Source organism: Scyliorhinus canicula, chromosome 16, assembly GCF_902713615.1.
Source record: "Scyliorhinus canicula chromosome 16, sScyCan1.1, whole genome shotgun sequence".
Taxonomy (NCBI): Eukaryota; Metazoa; Chordata; class Chondrichthyes; order Carcharhiniformes; family Scyliorhinidae; genus Scyliorhinus; species Scyliorhinus canicula.
In genome coordinates, this window is record NC_052161.1 from 58,552,157 (window position 1) to 58,572,269 (window position 20,113).

A 20,113-nucleotide genomic window follows, 5' to 3' on the forward strand; every position below is an offset into this window, starting at 1 on the left:
CACTGTCTGTGCGGAGTCTGCACATCCTCCCCGTGTGTGCGTGGGTTTCCTCCAGGTGCTCCGGTTTCCTCCCACAGTCCAAAGATGTGCAGGTTAGGTGGATTGGCCATGATAAATTGCCCTTAGTGTCCAAAATTGCCCTTAGTGTTGGGTGGGGTTACTGGGTTATGGGGATAGGCTGGAGGTGCTAACCTTGGGTAGGGTGCTCTTTCCAAGAGCCGGTGCAGACTCAATGGGCCGAGTGGCCTCCTGCACTGTAAATTCTATGAAATATTGATGTTAAACATAAAGTGTAGGAGCACATTCTTCGGACAAAGATCCTGGGAACATTTTCCTGTAGTGTGTCCTTCATTACCCCACACAATTAACAGAAAGGTGTTCTGAAACAAAAAACCTTTTAAAGTGTATCTACTGTTATAACATAGGAGATGCAACAACCAATTTGCACGATGCAAGGCCGCCACAGACAGCCATATCATACATGACCAGATAATTTGTTTGAGATGTTCGTTGAGGGCTAAATATTGCCCAGCACCACTTGCTATTTAAATATATCATGGGACTTTTAATATTAGCTAAAAGGGCATATGGGGGCTCAATTTAACATCTGAAAGAAAGCACTGCTGATGACACTGCATTGAAGCTCTTGTCTAGATTAAGGGTGAGAATCTCGTGCATAAGGTTTGAATCTATACCGATCTGGCTGGAGAGTGCTAGAACTGAGCCACTCCTAGCTGGTGGCAAAAAATAACCAGCCGTTGGAACTTTACATTTCAACTCCATTTTATGCCCAACTTTAGGTTTGTGTATCATATTTTTGATTAAAACTCCTTTTTCCCTCTAGAATTATACTAGATTGGAGATTCCACATCCCATTCATGCTGATGACATGCAGTATCTCCCGTGCTGTACTGCCAAACCCCTACCTCCTGTTTCAATTTTGTCAAAGACCAAGAAATTTTTCAAGTGCATCTAATCTCCTTTACCCCTCAGTTCCACTACTAAGTAAATCTAACTAAAGTTGGTAGTTGTTGTGGGTTTCCATGTAGAATTTGCTAACGTAGATGGCGATTATTTGGCCTAACCTGTCGAGTGTCAAATTTAGTTTCATACCCCAGATTTTTCCCCCGAGTTCTGCACATTAAAAGGCAATTGCATTTGTGCTGAAAATTTGTATCGAATCTGATTCTAAACCTTTGGTGGTGGTCCACACCGTAATAACCCTCTGTAGAAATTTATCTTCAGTTTTCCCTCTAGTTTTTTACAGAATTATTTTGAATCACTTGCTTCTAAATCACATGCTAGATAAAATAATTTGCCGCTATATAGTCTATAAAGACCCTTTATAATATTCACTTTGGATTCCCTTTAACCTCCTCTCTTGGGAGAATAATCCCAGCTTCAACAACGGCATCATAATTGTCCTCCTTCCTGGATTCACCCTAGAAAATTTCCCTTGTGCTTTCTCCTGAAGCGTGGTTCTCTGAATTGTGCACTCTATTCAACCTGACACCTAAAGCTTCAGCATGATTTTCTTGTTTTATTCAATCCCCAGTTAATCACCTCAATTTTTTGCCACCTTCAGAAATTTGTGAATATCGGATTGTCTTGCTGTATACTCATCTCTCAGTTTGGAGCCGGATAGAATTCAAGGGTAAACCTTTCCAGCTTCCATAGTAGGGAATTACAAAATTCAATCTGTAAAACCCCAGGAAAGTTCATCAAATGGAATTTGATTTGATCAGTGAACATAAATCCAGTTACCTTAATTTAATCACTGAAATGACATATCATGTCTATTGTTACAAAACATCAAAACTTCCAATTCATTATTAGCAATATTAGTATAGAACATGTGACCAATTAGCATTTTTTTTTTATAAATGTTTTTTTATTGAGTTTTCATATTTTATATATGACAAATTACAAGTTATTAGAGAGAGAGAGAAAAAAAGGAAAACACAAAATTTTTTTACATGAATATTTACAGGTAAGCATCTTCATAACAATAATTGTGGCCGCCCCCTTTAGCCAGCATACATATTTTACATTCCCCAATATGGCCGAGGCACATGTTTATAGGCATTTATTTATAGTTTGGTTTTGGGCCTTGGCTTGCCATCAAACCCCCATACCGAGCCCGTAGCCCCCTCCCCCCCGGCTACCTTCCCCCGATTCCCGCCCATTTTCCCCTGGTTCTTGGCCACTCGACTATTCTTCCTCATGTACGTTGGCCACAAACAGGTCCCGGAACAGTTGCATGAATGGCTCCCACGTTCTGTGGAAGCCGTCGTCCGACCCTCGGATGGCGAATTTGATTTTCTCCATTTGGAGAGATTCCGAGAGGTCGGACAGCCAGTCAGCAGCTCTGGGTGGTGCTGCTGACCGCCAGCCAAACAGGATTCTACGGCGGGCAATCAGGGAGGCAAAGGCAAGGGCGTCCGCCCTCCTCCCCAGGAATAGATCTGGCTGGTCTGAAACCCCGAAGACCGCCACTATCGGGCATGGCTCCACCCTCACCCCCACCACTTTGGACATAGCCTCGAAGAAGGCTGTCCAGTACTCCACAAGTCTGGGGCAAGACCAGAACATGTGGGCGTGGTTGGCCGGGCCCCTCTGGCACCGCTCACATTTGTCCTCCACCTCCGGGAAGAACCTACTCACGGTTTCTCGTTAAGTGGGCTCTATGTACCACTTTTAGTTTAGCATTTATTTATAGGGAAGCAAAGGGTTAGTGGACAGATCAAAACTGGTCTCGGTGTTTTTCTACATTCTTTATTTGTCTCCAATGCAAACAATTTTTCCAGAAAATATTTGTAAACCTCACACACTCATTCAATGCTCTTAAGCCTGTTACCAAAGCTTAGAAAATTAGCACTGAGCACAGTGTATATAATTGAAATTTTGTGTTGCACTTTGGAACATAAGCAATAATGTAGACTCGGCGGGGGGCCGAAGGGGTTTTTAAATGCTGCGCCTCTGAACAGATTGATTTTCAGTTTATGTGGACCTAAAGTGAAGTTTTTCTTGCATTACCCGTTTTGAAGCTGCATCAGATTTCAAAGCTTCAAAACTCTTGTATGCTTTTGAAACTTTTTTTTGCAATTTTTACTGCGAGGGGAAAAAAATAGTATTCAAAGTTTACACAAATCTGAAATCTAACACTTAATTTTTTAATTTTGCCACTGTTAAAAGTGAGGGATGGTTCTTGTCAGTGAGATCTCAAAAGAGAATAGAGAAAATTAATAACAGTGGTTACTGCAAATAATGTATACAAAACAATTAGATTTGTGACTAGTGTTCCTTTTGACACCCATCACTGTGACCTGTACTCCCTGGTTAACTTTCATTGTGCACAAGGCATCATTTCCACTGCTGCTTGTTAATTTATCAAACCTTGCTAGGGAAACACCAAGCTTGCTTGGGAAACACCAGCCTATTTGAAAAGTTTGTTACATTTTACTTTCTCCTTATCAAGTGAGTCATTCCCAAGAGTGAGCACAGTCTTTGAACGTGATTAATTTCAGTTTGCGCCCGTCAATGACTGGAATGAGGAATGACTAAAACTAACTAATTTTATTACTGTGGATGCTTCTCGCAGAATGGTTACGGCTCTGTTGACTGATGCTCTTACTTGCTAAACTGTTGATTCTCTCACTGCTAATTGGCACTTTATTATTTTCATGTTTAAATTAATTGTATTGTGTACTTTCTGTTGTTGCAGCGTTGGCCTCTTGGCCAGGTCATTATTGTAAATGTGAATTTGTTCTCGATTGGCTTACCTGACTAAATAAAGGTTAAAGAAAAACTCATTCAAGTTTCTGTAAAACCTTTTTCTTGTGTTTTTCAGGACCCACAGCCATGTTCCATTTCGGGAAAGTAAGCTTACTCGCTACTTCCAAGGATTTTTCTCCGGGAGGGGAAAAGTTTGTATAATTGTTAACATCAGCCAATGTGCTTCTATGTATGATGAGACACTGAATGTATTGAAGTTCTCTGCAGTGGCACAAAAGGTAGGTGAGATTTGTGAATTGATAAAATTGTGCTGTCTAATCCATAAACTCTTCAGTTGCACAACTAAACATCTGACCGGTACCCATCAGGACAGAAAATTTGCAGATATGTAAAGTTTAACAACAACGCAGGAAAAAAATATTTCCAATTTTGTTTCTTTTGTTTGTTGCTCAACTATGAGAAAAATGAATTGTGATCAATTTGTGTCTGAGCTTTGTTTTGATTGCTTCCTTGTGTCAACCTCCTCAAAATCCCTTCCCTGTGGCAGCTCAGAAAATCACTTGAATTTAACCAGTATTTCTAAGAGTTTTGAGAGAAATGAAACTCTAAGCTGAACCATTATTCTGGCCAACTCTCAAATCTTACTTGGGTGGAAGAATTATTGGACAAAAGAAATAACACTAGATGGAGAATCGAAAGCAATTTGCCAGAGACTGTTTTTCATGCACATGGTCAACAGTCAGATTCTCAGGGCGTGATTCTCCGCTCCCCACGCCGGGTGGGAGAATCGCGGGAGGGCCCCCCGACTATTTTCACGACCCCCTGGCGGCCCCCCCCCCCGCCCTGCGATTCTCCCACCCTCCGCTCGGAAGAATCGCCGGTCGCCGTTTTTCATGGCGACCGGCGATTCTCCGACCCGGATGGGCCGAGCGGCCTGCCATTCGCGACCGTTTCACGACAGCGGCAACCACACCCGGTCGCTGCCGTCGTGAAATCGCCGTGAGATGCCCGCTTTGGAGCCTGTAGAGGGCCTGGTGGGGAATGAGCACCACGACTGTGCTCGGGAGGGGACAGGCCCGTGATCGGTGCCCACCGATCGTCGGGCCGGCGTCTCAATCGGACGCACTATTTCCCTTCCGCCGCCCCGCAAGATCAAGCTACCACATCTTGAGGGGCGGCTGAGGGGAAAGACGGCCACCGCGCATGCGTGGGTTCGAGCTGTCAGCTGTCGTCATGTCAGCCGCGTATGCGCAGTTTGGAGCCAGCCAACCTGCGCATGTGCGGCTGACGTCACATAGGCACCGCCGTCGCGTCATTCTCGGCGCGCCGCCTTGACGCAAACATAAAGACCCGGCGGCCGAGAATAGCGGAGCGCCGCTCCTAGCCCCCCCGGGTAGGGGTGAATTCGGTGAGAGGAGTGGGCTCCGAGGCCGTCGTGAAACTCAGCCGAGTTCACGACGGCCTTCACGATTTTTCCCGGGAGTGGAGAATCGCGCCCTCAATGTTTGTACATTATTCCTTCACCTTCAATTAGTAAGCAAGTTAATGCAAACTAAGGGACTTCTGATGCGGCTTGTAACGAAGTGATCGCACATGTGGGGGTTTCCACCAGAGATTACGGTTTAAACCCTTTTACTTGGTTAGTGATGGAAGTCTGAGCCCAAATTTTTGTTTAAGGCAATGGTTTGTGTGTCCCACAATAAGGGGGATGCACACTCAGTACCAAGCTAGGCAACAGAAAAAAGAAACCGTTTAAAGTTGAGGCTTTGAGTGCCTTGGTGGGGAGGGGGGAAGAAAATGGCTAAAGGAGCTTGCAGTGTCTGGAGCCAGCCCGCTCACCGTTTAGCTGTGGAACTGCAGGACCCGTTGTCGAGAGCTCTCCTAAGACCTTGAGAAGGCGATCGAGGCAGCGATTTCTTCGTTTAGAGGGGCCTGGTTAAGGTGGTAAGATCGCACTGGTGTCTGATTGCCTCAAGCTCTGGTATCTGGGCTGGATTAGCATCCTCGGCATTGGGCGTTGCCCCTTCATTTTGTGCTTGAGCCCCCAGTGATGGCTCCTCGTTACTCGAGATTAATATGCACAAATCATCATCTTTTCCAGAGAGACCGAGTAGTGACTCTTCCTCATCATGTGATGGTATAAGTATCGTCCAATGCTGCTGAACTGAATCCAGACTCCGTACCAATTGTCGTCGTGGAGCTGAATACGGCTAATTCTTGTCATGTACTATTATGTATGTATCATTCTTCGCTGTGGAGCTGCATATGGATATCGTCATTTGCTCCTCTCACTTCTCCTTCAGTGGAGTGGTCTCAAGTATCAAGTAGTCCACTACCAGAACTTTTTCATAGGGCTGCGATTGTTCCCCATATGCTTCTGGAGCTAGTTTCTCCAGAACGGATACTATGTCTTCTGTTCTTAGTGTGTGTTCGGAGCTACATCGTTTTCCTCTGAGGTATCTGCTATCTCAGTCTTGCTGTCCATCTCTTTGTGCGCCATCTCGGAGCGTTCACATTTTTCGGTATCTGGCGCAGACTGGCAATCCTTGTGATCACCTAATCATTCCCGCTAAAGCATCAACATAGCTCATCCTTTGCTCATACTGATAGCTCATCTCATGCTTTGGCTCATCCTCCAAACCTTTTGATTGTTGCATGGTCTTTGTAACTCTCATCAAGGCACTGATCCTCAGAGTCAGTATCATCAGCAAAGACTTCTCCTGTAAAGTACAACATTGCACATGAAATTATGTGTTCACGCAGGAGTCGACCGATTTCAAAGTCGGCAGAGAGTCTTGCTGCAGAACTTTAACATTCCATGCTGTAGAACTTCTGAAGAAATTAAAGAATGAGTCATTTGGTACAATTTACATGACCGTTTTGCGAGTGCTTCCTCCGCTATGCTTTGGCTTCATTTTAATGGTCTTCAATGTGACAATTTTCCTTTCTTCCAGTCGATCTGCTTCCAGTCCATCTCGCACCCTGGATATCCCGTGATTTCTGGTTCATTACAGAATGAGAATTCACGCTCATCAGGCCGCATTTTCAGCTCATATGCTTATGTAATTACCTTGTTTGTAAAATACTCATTTGGTTAAAACTTAACTCCAGAGTGAAGCTCATTGGCCGAGTGCGCTCTGAACATTTAACGTTCACATCTTGAAGATGCTTTTATATGGGCTCATGATGCTCCTGTATCATATCACGGAGTATATACGCTTTCTTGACGACTTAAACAGAAGTCTGTAATTCCCTTGGGCTCTTCCAAGCGCCTCATCAGATTTGTCATCTTCCACCTGGACTTTTGCTTCCTTCTCATGGAGTATTTTGTTGAGAGTCGCAGTAACCGTCTGGCCACTCGCTGTCTGGACCATACAGTCGCTCATGACTATTCAGAAGGGTCCCTTCATTTTTTTTTGGTCACCTTCCACATTGTGGGAGGCATTGAAGGTGTTTGTTAAAGGGGAGATCATCTCTTTAAGATGCACAAAGAGAAGAGCGAGGGTGGAGAGGCGGAGGTTAGTGGGTCCCATCTTGGAGGTGGTCAATCAGATACCGGAGTTATTGGCACATAGGAAGAAGATACATTTGGGGTTTGGGCTGCTGTCAATGAATAGGCTGTAACGTTCAGGGAGGGGAGGCTTTTCATGAGCTCAGGGTAAAGACTAATCATTTGTTGGTGTGCTAGTTGAGGCAACAGACGGTCTCTTGGGAAATTGTGCAGGTTAGGGACATAGGGTGGGGGGAGGTGGTAGTATAGGTAGAGTGGTCTGTAGCTCAGCCAAGGTTAATGAGACATGTGGTATTATCATGCATGATGGTAATGCAAGTGTTAATGACATGTATACAGATAGCCACTAGAGGGAGCTAGTCCTATAAGTATATAAGGGATGACGCTTAACCTTGTGGGACAGAAGGTTGAAGATGGTGGTAGCAGCAGGAGTGAGGAGTTAGCTAGATAGACTGAAGATGGAGAGAACAGATAGGAGTTTAAACTGGTAGTGAGTTAGGAAGCTGTAGAGAAGAGTAGTTTTAGTTTATATGGTATTAATCGACTTTGTTTCTGAGGGATAAGTATCGAACCCAGTTAAGTAGTGTTTGTTTGTCAATAAGACTTGTTGTTTGATCAACACGATGGATCAAACCATGAGGGTATAGCATAGCAGAGAACAACACAAGGCTTTTATCAGAAACTTAACGAGTCGGGGCCCCTAGAGGATGGGTTGTCAATGTTAGTTTTTGGACAGTTTTGCTATTCCGGTGGTGGAAAAGGGGAAAATGGAGGAAATTAAGGCTCCTCTGACTTTGGTGGAGCGTATGGGTATGATGCAGCTGGGGAAGGTGGTGGGGCTGGCCGGGTTCTCGATTGAATTTTATAAGTAGTTTGCCGGATTGCTGGCTCCAGGGCTGCTTGAGCTATTTGTGGATTCTATGTCTCGGGGGACATCGGCAGCCACATTGGCGCAGGCGTCGATCTCCTTGATCTTGTACGTCGTACCGTCCCATTTCATTATTGAACACTGATGAACAGCTGTTGGCCAAGATCTTGGCTCATCGTGTGGGCTCATTTAGGGGCCTCACGGTAGCATGGTGGTTAGCATCAATGCTTCACAGCTCCAGGGTCCCAGGTTCGATTCCCGGCTGGGTCACTGTCTGTGTGGAGTCTGCACGTCCTCCCCGTGTGTGCGTGGGTTTCCTCCGGGTGCTCCGGTTTCCTCCCACAGTCCAAAGATGTGCGGGTTAGGTGGATTGGCCATGCTAAATTGCCCGTAGTGTAAGGTTAATGGGGGGATTGTTGGGTTACGGGTTACGTGGGTTTAAGTAGGGTGATCATTGCTCGGCACAACATCGAGGGCCGAAGGGCCTGTTCTGTGCTGTACTGTTCTCTGTTCTATGTGTGTAACCCTGCGTCCCAGGTGTCATATCAGAGGAACAGATGGGGTTTGTTAAGGGAAGAATGTTTGGCGGCTGCTTAATGTTTTTTATCCCCTTCTCCAGCCCCTGAGTCAGAGGTGATTATCTCACAAGATGCGGAAAAGGCGTTTGATAGGGTGAAGTGGGACTATTTGTTTGAGATTTTGGGGAGATTCAGCGGAAAGCATTCACTTTTACCCAAGTTCAATTTCTACCCGGAGAGGGAGCCAAACCTCTCAAGCAGCTTTATTATCTCCGCTGCATTTGAGAGCGATTCATATAGGAACAGATCTCCTGCATACAATTACACATTATGCTCCTTTTCTCTCCCCCCGCCCCCCCAATACACACACTTTGTGGATGACCTAAATGCTATGGCCAGAAGTTCAATTGCCAGCACAAACAAATAGCAGGGAGAGTGGACAACCCTTTCTCGTGCCCCATCTCATTTGGAAGTATTTCGAACTTAAAGCAGGTGTATGAACGCTCACAGTGGTGGCCCACAGAGCTGGATCATCCACTTGACCTTTCTGGCTGAAGATGATTGCAAATACTTCAGCCTTTAATATGCACCTGGTGTACAGGACTCCACTATCATGGAGAATGGGGATATTTGCAGAGTTGCCTCCTCCAACTTGTTCACCTCCATTCGCAACTGGGTGTGGTAGGACTGCAGGACTTTGATTTTATCTATTGATTGTAGGATTGCTTTGATCCGTCCACTATACTGCTTCTGCTGTTTGGCATGCAAATAGTCCTCTGTTGTTCCTTTACTAGGTTGTAGCTATCCCTGGTGCTAGTCCTGACATCTCCTCCAAAACCTTTGAAACAGAGTTGATACCATGATATTGGTAGATATGGAGGGCCATGAGATCACAGATTGTACCTGTCATAATATCCACTCATGTATATAATGAGGGTCAGGCAGGCAGTGATTGACATACAGGACGACCAGTAAGCACACAACACAGTGCAGCCAATCACGAGACAGGACACTACCACTATAAAGCCAGAGGCACTAAGTTTCCCACTCTCTCTGGACCCAGCCACTGAGACAGTCAGAGTCCACGAGCTAGCCAGTACAAACACCATGCGGTAGCCAATAAGTCTGGTCAGGCTAATACAACGTCTCCAGCTAGTTCAGTATAGTGTTGACCCACAGCTGAACATGTATATCAGTTCTATCATTGAATAAAATAGTGCTGGATTTTCTCCAGTGTTAGACGTCTGCTTCTAACTTCCCTGCATCAAGTGCAATCCACATCGAACCAGCCTGCCTAACACATCAGTGCCTGTGTTATTTACCCAAAGAGTGGTGAGGATGTAAAATTTGCGAGAAGTGGCTGGCACAAATAGTATAGATGCATTTTGTGGGGAAACGGTAGAAGTTTGATTTGGATGAGAAAAAAGGGAGAAGATTTGAGTGGATAATCAACAAGAGTATGCGCTATTTGTGCCAAATTATCTGAGTCTGCAATATATCCTGTGCAAATTCCTAATTTTCGAAGGGGAATTGGATAAACATTTGAAAAGAAAAGTGCATAACTAATGTAAAGAATGGGACTAATTGACATAAAACCCTCATCTGGTTCACTAATGTCCTTTAGGGCAGGAAATCTGCATGGTCTGGCAGACATGTGACTCCAGATCCACAATAACGTGGTTGACTCTTAACTGTCCCTCAAGGGCAATTGGGAGTGGGCAATAAATGCTGAATCGGCCTGCAACGCCCACGTCCAATGACCAATTTTTTTAAAATTTGAGATCTTTCAAGAATAGTACAGATATGATGGGCTGAATGTTCTCCTTTTGTGCAATAATCTTTGTTTTATGATCCTTGGCCAGACTCCAGGTGGTGGAGGGGGGGGTTTGGGGACAATGAAGTTTAAACAAACATGTGAATTTTACTGCACTTATCCTGAAAGCTATAAAACAAGGTAGATATTGTAAATGATTTTATCTTTCTGAACAATTATGAGGTACATGTAATCTAACAGGCGAGCTGTTATCAGACGCACCACACTACACAAAATATGTGACAGATCACAAAATCATAGAATTTACAGCCATTGGCCCTACGAATCTGCACCGACTCTTGGAAAGAGCACCCTAACCAAGCCTTTGCCTCCACCCTATCCCCGTAACCCAATAACACCACCTAATCTTTTGGACACTAAGGGACAATTTAGCATTACCAATTCGCCTGCACTTCTTTGGACAGTGGGTGGAACCTGGAGGAAATCCACGCAGACACTGGGAGAGAGTGCAAATTCCAGTCACCTGAGGCCAGAATTGAACGCAGGTCCCTGGCGCTATGAGGCAGCAGTGCTAATCACTGAGCTGCCTGTGGCCAAAATAGATTCCATGGATTTTACAACCATTCACTGCGAGGTTTTGTCATATTGAGTCAACCAATAGCACTGAAACTTTGTTCATCTGAGGGTTTCCACTATCCTTTTGAAGATCGTTCCTTGGAATGCATTGCAACAGTCGCTCCAACTCCGGTGGCTTCACCAATGAGTAACCTCTCAGGATTTCAGTCTCACTTTCTGAGACACCCTTCCCCTGGATTTGAGCACACAGGCTCAAACCTTCCAAACACCATCTCATTGTGGCTGAGCCAAACAGAACACCACTGCTTCACCATAGGTACACACTCTTTGGTTGCCTTCTCAAAGCTTCAGCATCTTTTTTTTTAAAGAAAATATTTTATTAAGGCTTTTATGATTTTTATGATTTTAACACTTTTAAACAGAAAGATCCACAATAACATAGCCAGCTCTCTCTTCCCCCCCACCTCCCCCAAACATGGTCCATGTAAATATTCCGTCTCACGGTCCTTCCTTCATTGGTTTTCCTACCCTTATTTGTCACTTTCATGCCCCCCCTCCCCCTGCTGACAGATTAATTTTCCTTGAAGAAGCCGATAAATGGCTGCCACCTCCGAGCGAACCCCTGTACCGAACCCTTTAAGGCAAATTTGATTTTCCCCAACCTGAGAAACCCCGTAATCTCAGCAGAATCCGTCTCCGTGCCACCAGGGAAGTAAAGGCCAGAACGTCTGCCTCTTCCTCCCCCCTCCCTTCCCACTCCATCAGCTCCTTACATATTTCCGAGACATCCCCTCCCCAACTCATGTTTTTGACATCACCTTCTTGTGTAGCCCCTTAGTGGGAGGCGCAGGAAGCTCGGGACCTGTCTCCGAACAAAGTCCCGCACTTGCAAGTACTGGAACCCATTCCCACCTGGCAACTCAAACTCCTCCTCTAGCTCCTCCAAACTCTGAAAGCCCTCCTCAATAAAAAGATCTCCAAATCTCTCGATCCCTCCTGATGCCCCTGTCCAGCGCCCCCGGAGCGAACCGATGATTGTCACAAATCGGTGACCACACCGATGCCCCCTCCAACCCCATGTTCGACTTCTTTCTTGACCACTTTGCTTAAAGTCTGCCATCCACAGCGCTTTTTAAAATTTGGAGCCTATTTCTCTGCTTTGTTCTTTTACCTTAATGGGTCCTATTTCTGTCCTGTCTTGATCCCTTACTTGGGATCTCTCCTAATCTCCCTCCTATGTCCAGCCCCTGAGACACCTACTTAATGATCATGGCACTCCATATCAAGTCATCTGACTTGCATTTTCAGGCCGTTCTCTTTCTTCTGCACAGGGCTGGTCTGGCTGAAGAGGATAATACTGTATGTGTGAGGCGAGCATGGGTGAAGGGTCTGAAAATTGTTGGTAATCTGAGTAGAATAAGGTGATTTATAATCAGTTATGCTGATTTTGAACAAGTCGGAGCATTTATGTAGGAACTTCCCTGTTCTTATCTTAAAGCCAAAGACTTTGGTAGTGGTATGGTGTCTGCTAATTATTCAACTAGTATGGAAATTGGTGGTAAGAATGCCTTGTAGCTCATGTCCTTTTTCCTTCTTTGCTCCTTTACTGTTGTATTACAAAATATATATTTTGGCTCTTTGATCTGTTTTCCAAACTCCAGGGGTAAAATGCATTTTCTACTTTCAGTGGGCAAAAATAATTGCTCTTCGATTTGTAGAATAGTTTTGATTTACCTCTTTAACCTTTTACTTTATTTTCTTTCCTTTGTATCCTGTTGCAGCTCTTTCAGCCATGCATTAGTTGAACTTAAGTATTGAGGGCTCCATTTTATGCTTTTTATTTAAAGCAAGAAACTATGTGGCGACAGGATTGAGAAAACAAATAGTAATTACAAGGCTTATTTTCCCAGCAGATTCTGCAGTTCAATATGTTCAGAGGTTCTATTCATTCACTCCAATTTGGATAAAACGGGAAAAAGTTCAATTGTGGTTGTCTTTTAAGCTGTTTTTGATGTTTCTTTGAATAAACTTCAGGTGACTTGTTAATTTTCCAAAGTGAATACCTTCATAAAAAGGGTTTTTGAATTTTGTTGGCGGGGGGGGCGGGGAGACAGTGTGTGTGCCCTCCCCTGACGTTGGCATTAAGTTACAACCTAATGTTCTTACGTTATCAAACTTTTTAATATTGATCTTTTGCTTCTAGTCCCAGTTGGAAACTCTTTACACAGGATCAATTTTACTTAGTATGAGTTAGTTCTCCCAGTGAGCCAGAGAAGACACAGCCAGAGTGAGGCACAGCAAAGAGTGAGTTTTGGAATTTGAAGCTAGGTGGGAATTGAATCCAATCGGTAAGACTGTTCCTTTTTAAATTTCAGGAATTTAAATTAATCTAGAATTGTGCAGTGAAGTTTAACAAGGGCTGCCCCACCCACTCACATAACTGGTTGGCAGTTAAGTGTCAGTCACCTTAATCTACTTTGATCTAAAAGCAGGTTGGGGGGGAAGTCAACTCAGGCCAATTTAAAAGAGCAACTTGTAACTCGCTCCCAGTGAGTTCTCCCAGTGAGCCAGAGAGAAGACAGCCAGAGTGAGGCACAGCAAAGGGTAAGTTTGGGAATTCGAAGCTGGGTTGGGAGGAGGTGCTTTTTATCCCTGGTGAGTGACTGGTAAGTAGTTTTTCTTTTCATTGTCTAATTTATTTATATTTTTTTCTTTTGTTTTTTGGAATTGTAGTTGTATAAGTTAACCTAAGGTTTAAGACATGGCAGGAGATCCCAGACCCGTGTCATGCTCCTTGTGTGCGATGTGGGAGCTCAGGGACACGTCCACTGTCCCTGGCTCCTTCACATACAAGAAGTGTGTCCAGTTGCAGCTCCTGTTAGACTGCTTGACGGCTCTGGAGCTGCGGATGGACTCACTTTGGAGCATCCGCGATGCTGAGGACGTCGTGGATAACACGTTTAGCGAGTTGGTCACACCACAGGTGAAAGTTACTGTGGGAGATAGAAAATGGGTGACCAAAAGACAGAGCAACAGTAGGAAGTCAGTGCAGGTGTGACCTGCGGTCTTCTCCCTGCAAAACAGATATACCGCTCTGGATACTGTTATGGGAGGAAGGCAGCAGCAGCCAGGTTCATGGCACCGTGGCTGGCCCTGCTGTGCAGCAGGGCAGGAAGAAGAATGGCAGGGCTATAGTGATAGGGGACTCGATCGTAAGGGGAATAGACAGGCGGTGCTGCGGACGCAATCGAGACTCCAGGATGGTATGTGCCTCCCTGGTGCAAGGGTCAAGGATGTCTCGGAGTGGCTGCAGAACACTGTGTGTGTGTGGTGTTGGGGAGCGGGGGGGCGGGAAGGTGAACAGCCAACTGTCGTGGTGCACATAGGCACCAACGATATAGGTAAAAAACGGGACAAGGTCCTACAAGCTGTATTCGGGGAGTTAGGAGTTAAACTAAAAAGTAGGACCTCAAAGGTAGTAATCTCAGGATTGCTACCAGTGCCACGTGCTAGTCAGAGTAGGAATGTCAGGATAGATAGATAGCGTGGCTCGAGAGATGGCGCAAGAGGGAGGAATTCAAAGTCCTGGGGCATTAGAACTTGTTCTGGGGGAGGTGGGACCAGGACAAACCGGACGGTCTGCACTTGAGCAGGACTGGAACCGATGTCCTCGGTGGGGGGGGGGGTTCTAGAGTTGTTGGGGAGGGTTTAAACTAATGTGGCAGGGGGATGGGAACCGATGCAGGAAGTAGAAAGGTAGTAAAACAGGGACAGAAACAAAAGGCAGTAAGGGGGAAAGTGTAAGGCAGAGAAGCCATCGTCAAAAATCAAAAAGGGCGACAGTACAAGGTACAGTGACTGAGGGGAGCTCAGTGAATAGGCCCAGTAATACTAAAAGGAATAAGGAGATGGGCCATCAATATGTTAATTGACCTACAGTTTCAGTCTCGTCTGGGAGTTGCCTTCTCAATACGCATACAGGCTCAGTGCCTGCTTGCTTTCTTAACATTGTCCATATTTCCCTACAGTCATTGCGATCATCCATTTTGTATTCTGGAAGTGGCCATCCCAGATGACTACACCAGCCGTTACATTTTCCAAAAACAAGCTCCAATTTTCAAGCCATCCAGCATTGATATTCTCTTTCTTCCTCTTCCTCTTTTCTGAAATCTTCCTTTCATAGCATCTCTTGCTGGTCTGTATTTTTTTTTAAGATGGCTCTCTCTCTCTCTCTCTCTCTCTCTGTCCCTCTCTTCCCAATTATCTTTAGCAAGTTTCTCTGTTCATTCAAACTCTTCAGAACTTCACCATTTTGTTAATTCTCCTGTCTAGCAGACCCTTTCCATTCTCCTCAATTCACATTTCAAAGCTATTTGACAAGTTGGGCTCCTTTTTCCATAAGGTCCAGGTCTATCAACCATACTAAACAACACTTCAAATCAAGCTATTTACAAGTTGCTTCGTGAATTTAATCCACTTTCCAGCTGACCGTTACCTCTTCTTACTAAAAACAACAATTTTTTATCGTTATCTCTGTTCTTATTTATTTGGTCTTAATAAAACTAATTGAATTCAATATTTTGTCTCAGCTGCGTATTATTTTAGAACATAAATTTGGCTTCCTTTTTGAAGTACTGAAACGAACAGTGAACTAATGTTGTGACTTTCATTTTCTCACTTCAGTTTGGACCCATGTCCTATTGATATGTAGGTAATATGGATAATCTAATTGAAGGGAATAATTTAACAGCTTTCCACTTGCATCCTAGAAGCTTTCAGTAAATTGTTTAAATGCCTTTGCTGCTAACCTGCTAAAATAAAATTTTGCTTTCTTTGAAAAACTGAACTCTCATATAAAACCAGTATTTTCTCTTTAGGTTCTTCTCAATAATTTAAAGCTTCCTCCACCCTTGGTTTCAAAAAGATCAGCCAGAGATCTTTCATTGATTATCAACAATGCTGAAAATGAATCATCATTTGCAAAACGACAGACTATATCTTGGGATGCTAGTTTGGAGGATGTTGCTGAAGTGGAAGAAGGGGATACTGAGACATTTAATGAAACTGAAGTGAAGCAGAAAGAGGAGGAGGAGGAGGAGGAAGACGAAGAAGAAGACGAAGAAGAAGGGAATATAGTAATAAGTAAAAATACCTATGAGGTAAATAGATTTTATTTAATCTTGCTAAACTAAAGAGAATTGTGTACTGTCTATCTATAATTCCTATTGTTTGTAAGATTGGATTGTCACGTGTACCGAGGTACAGTGAAAAGTATTTTTCTGCAAGCAGCTCAACAGATCATTAAGTACATAGGAATAAAAGGAAATACATAATAGGGCAACACAAGATATACAATGTAACTACATAAGCACTGGCATCGGATGAAGCATACAGGGTGTAGTGTTAATGAGGTCAGTCAATAAGAGGGTCATTTAGGAGTCTGGTGACAGTGGGGAAGAAGCTGTTTTTGAGTCTGTTCGTGCGTGTTCTCAGACTTCTGTATCTCCTGCCCGATGGAAGAAGTTGGAAAAGTGAGTAAGCCGGGTGGGAGGGATCCTTGATTATGCTGCACCCTTTCCCCAGGCAGCAGGAGGTGTAGTAGCCCCATCTAAACTTTTTGGACACTGAGGGCAATTTAGCACGGCCAATCCACCTAACCTGCACATTTGTGGACTGTGGGAGGAAACCGGAGCAGACGCTGGGAGAACATGCAGACAATCACACAAGCTGGGAATCTAACCTGGGACCCTGGAACTGTGAAGCCACTGTGCTACCGTGCCGCTCTAAAATGTGCTATTTTGGGTAAGCTAGGACAGTGAAGCAAACTGTTCTTTCTTAATCTTAATAGATTTGTTGAGATGTATTGTTGAAAGTAAGAGAGCACTATTGATGTAAGATGACAGAATACAGGAAGTTGGCATGAGCCAGAAGTTGTCTAAATGTCCAGCTGTTTGGATTAGATATAGCAGGGATCCTTGCAGCCAGTCGAGGAAGGATTTTTACCTTATTCCTGGGCCTTGGCTGAATTCATGCAATATGAGCTAAGAGAGTACTGCAACACTTTGTGGTTTGTGTAAAGCTTTAATTTGTTTTCAACTGGCTTTATATCCTTTAACTACTTGTTTTAGAGAAATAAGTTTTCAAATTAAAAATAATTTTTCTGTTTGAATTTGATTAGGTCATATGTATTTTTTAAAATTGTTATATGTATATAGAAATTGCTGCGATGCATTCAAGACCTGAAAAACAAGTTGATTGAGGAAAAGCAAGAAAAAGTGTTCTTGGAAAGGAATATCCGTGAGGAAGTTAATCAGGAAATGGAAAAATTCATGCCTCAATTTGAAAATTATTTAAGGTACAATTTTCTGATTTTGAAAGAAATGGTTACTTCAGAATTCTAAAATTGTAACTTGGAAGGGAATATCCAAACCTGTTTAACAATTTCTATATTAATTTTGATATATTTTTTTAACACTTTACAATTTTCAATTTGAAATTATTTGCTTCCATATCCGGAAGGTGGAAATCCACAAACTGATCTGAGGTATTATTAACAGGATATCATTCCTGCTGGTATGATGATCAGTTTCCAGTATCTCCACAAGAGAGGGTAGTTAGCTTCTGAATGGCATTCATGCCTATGATCTGTCCCTGTCTGGAAACAGGGTGTGACTTCTCGTCGCTCTCATCCAGACGATTACTCAATTTACAACCTCTGCTATATCCTTGAGTTGCCTTACACGTTAGTCCAGACCTAAATAGGTAGTTGACTCTTGATTGTCTCTAAAGTAGCCCAGCAAGTTATTTAGCTTTTGGTTTTATGCGATAGGATCATGAAAGTACCATACCACTCTGACTGTAGCAGTTTAACACGGGCCAGTGAGATGGACAATAAATTTGACATTCTGAAGGTGCTGGTTCAATTCTTATTTTCCAGAAATAGTTTATTTGCTCATGACATGGATTTTGCAGTTAGCGAAGTGCGACCTTAAACTGCCCACAATGAATTGACCCCTATTGTGTAAATTTACCTTTCTCAATAGTTTGATTCTGCCACTGAGATTGAGGGGCCTCCAGGTGTCCAATAATGGTTGTGTCAATAGGCAGTTTAATCAGTCAATCAAATTGAAGAATTCTCATGGATAGCAACCCAGGAAGAAAAATGCATTGAAGAAGAATTATATGGACTTCAAACTTAACTCTGTTTCACTCTCCACAGATGCTACCAGACTTGCTAAATTTTTCCATCAACTTTGTTCATATTGAAGAAAAATGCACTGATTATCAGTTTCTCAAAATTCTAGAGAGCGCAAAATAAGAATTGGGACATTTATGTGGGAATAAGATAGATCTGGAATCATCCAACTTTTTATTACAATTGGAATCTGTGGAACTTTTACCATGCACACATTTGACAGTATAAATTTTTTCAGGACCATAGATTGTTTAGCAGTAACTATTACTTAATAGACTGGTTTAGAAATCTATCTGGAACTAATTCAAAAGGCACAACTTTTATTCTTAAAATGGTAATGAAGGGAGAAGTTCATGTCAGTTTGTGATTTCTCATGGCACTGCTGTAGGCAACAAAGCCATTGATTTGTGTAAAACGTTTTACTGTAACCGTCCAAAAAATCACTGCAGCGCAGAAGAAGGTTATTCGGCCCAGCAAGTCTGCATCAACCCCCTGAAAGAGCACCCTACCTAGGACCATGCACTCAACGTATCTAAGTAACTTCACCTAACATTCTGGATACTAAGGAGCAATTTAGCATGACCAATCCACATAACCTGCATAACTTTAACTGTGCGAGGAAACTGGACCACCCAGAAGAAACCCATCCAGATACGGGAAGAATGTACAAACTCCACACAGTCACCCAAGGCTGGAATCGAACCCGGACCCCTGGCACGGAGGAGGCAGCAGTGCTAACCACTGTACTGCCCTGTTATAATCTGAGATTAAGTACTTTAATTGCGAGAAAATTAATGCTCTATCTCAATTAAAGAATTTTCACGAAATAAAAACTTAATCAGGTGCATAAGCCTGGATGTTGCTTTAATAATGACAGTGAAACTGTCAGTGTTTGGTGACATTACACACCTTCACTTCTGAATGTCTGGCCACTTTTTTTCGGTTCTCCTGTGAGGGCCTGCACCCAAAACGTAGCCATGTCTATATTCTCTGTGGATTGTTGTCTGAGTTTCCAGCGTTTTGTGGGCTTTTTTCCTCTCCCAGATGTCTACCATCTTCTGTATTTTGCTTTCACTAATTTCTTTTTCATATGTAGAGAGCGTGTAAAGGAAGAAAATCAGTTAACTGAGGACAGAATTGAAAAACGCAATCAAATATTTCAAACCTTGGTCAAGGCATGTGCTGCTATTGACCAGAATGACAATTCTGTTTCTGAAGTCAGTACTGAACCAGATGTCACTCAGGTATGTTTTTCCTATTTATTTTCAGATGGGGCTCATTGATGAGCAATCTTCATAAATCCAAAGTACTCTCCGAAAACACACATCTGTGTTCAACTCTATCCACATCTGTCTCCGCTCACAGTTTCTCCTAACTCATCTAGCAATTTTTTCAGTCAAAGTTCTTTCCCAAAATATTTGTCTATCCCTACCTGTTCCTGACAGAAATTTGACTACAGTGAGGCTAATAATGTGGATGCTAAGCGTTGACTTTTCTCACAGGAAGCATACATACCTTGTGTATGTCAAAGCAGCAGTTTTCTCACCCCAGAGCTTTGAAGCTGCATGTTAGCAGAAATAGTCAGCCCAGCACTATGGTTTGCAGTGCATGTATGCAAATATAAAGTGATGAATAAGGTTGGTAAGCTGTGTGGAGATATGATGTAGTTAGTGGCAATACAAAATGTGGCTTAAAAATGATGAGGACTGGGTGCTTAATATTTACAGGTACAAAATGTTCAAAAAAGATAGGCAAGGAAAAAGGAAGGTGAGGTGGCAATACTAATTCGAGAAGACATTGTAATGCTGGAGCAGGTTATCCTTCATGGAACATTTGGTTAAATTTGAGAAACAAAAATGATCTGATGCTACTGGGGCATGTTCATGGACCTCTAAATATTGAGAGAGGTACAAATCTGCAGGAAATCTGAAATGTG

The 20,113-nt window shown here is 43.3% G+C and overlaps 1 protein-coding gene across 6 annotated transcripts in view; it reads left to right on the forward strand.

Annotated features, from left to right (window-relative positions):
* The window catches only part of kif20bb (kinesin family member 20Bb), a 129,965-nt gene that overhangs the window by 31,842 nt on the left and 78,010 nt on the right, over positions 1 to 20,113 (forward strand). For all 6 annotated transcript variants that reach the window (XM_038773241.1, XM_038773238.1, XM_038773243.1 and 3 more), the window contains exons 12-15: positions 3,851 to 4,013; positions 15,860 to 16,141; positions 17,198 to 17,337; positions 19,274 to 19,421. In XM_038773241.1, coding sequence (XP_038629169.1) covers positions 3,851 to 4,013; positions 15,860 to 16,141; positions 17,198 to 17,337; positions 19,274 to 19,421 — 733 coding nt within the window. The remainder of the gene's footprint in view (positions 1 to 3,850; positions 4,014 to 15,859; positions 16,142 to 17,197; positions 17,338 to 19,273; positions 19,422 to 20,113) is intronic.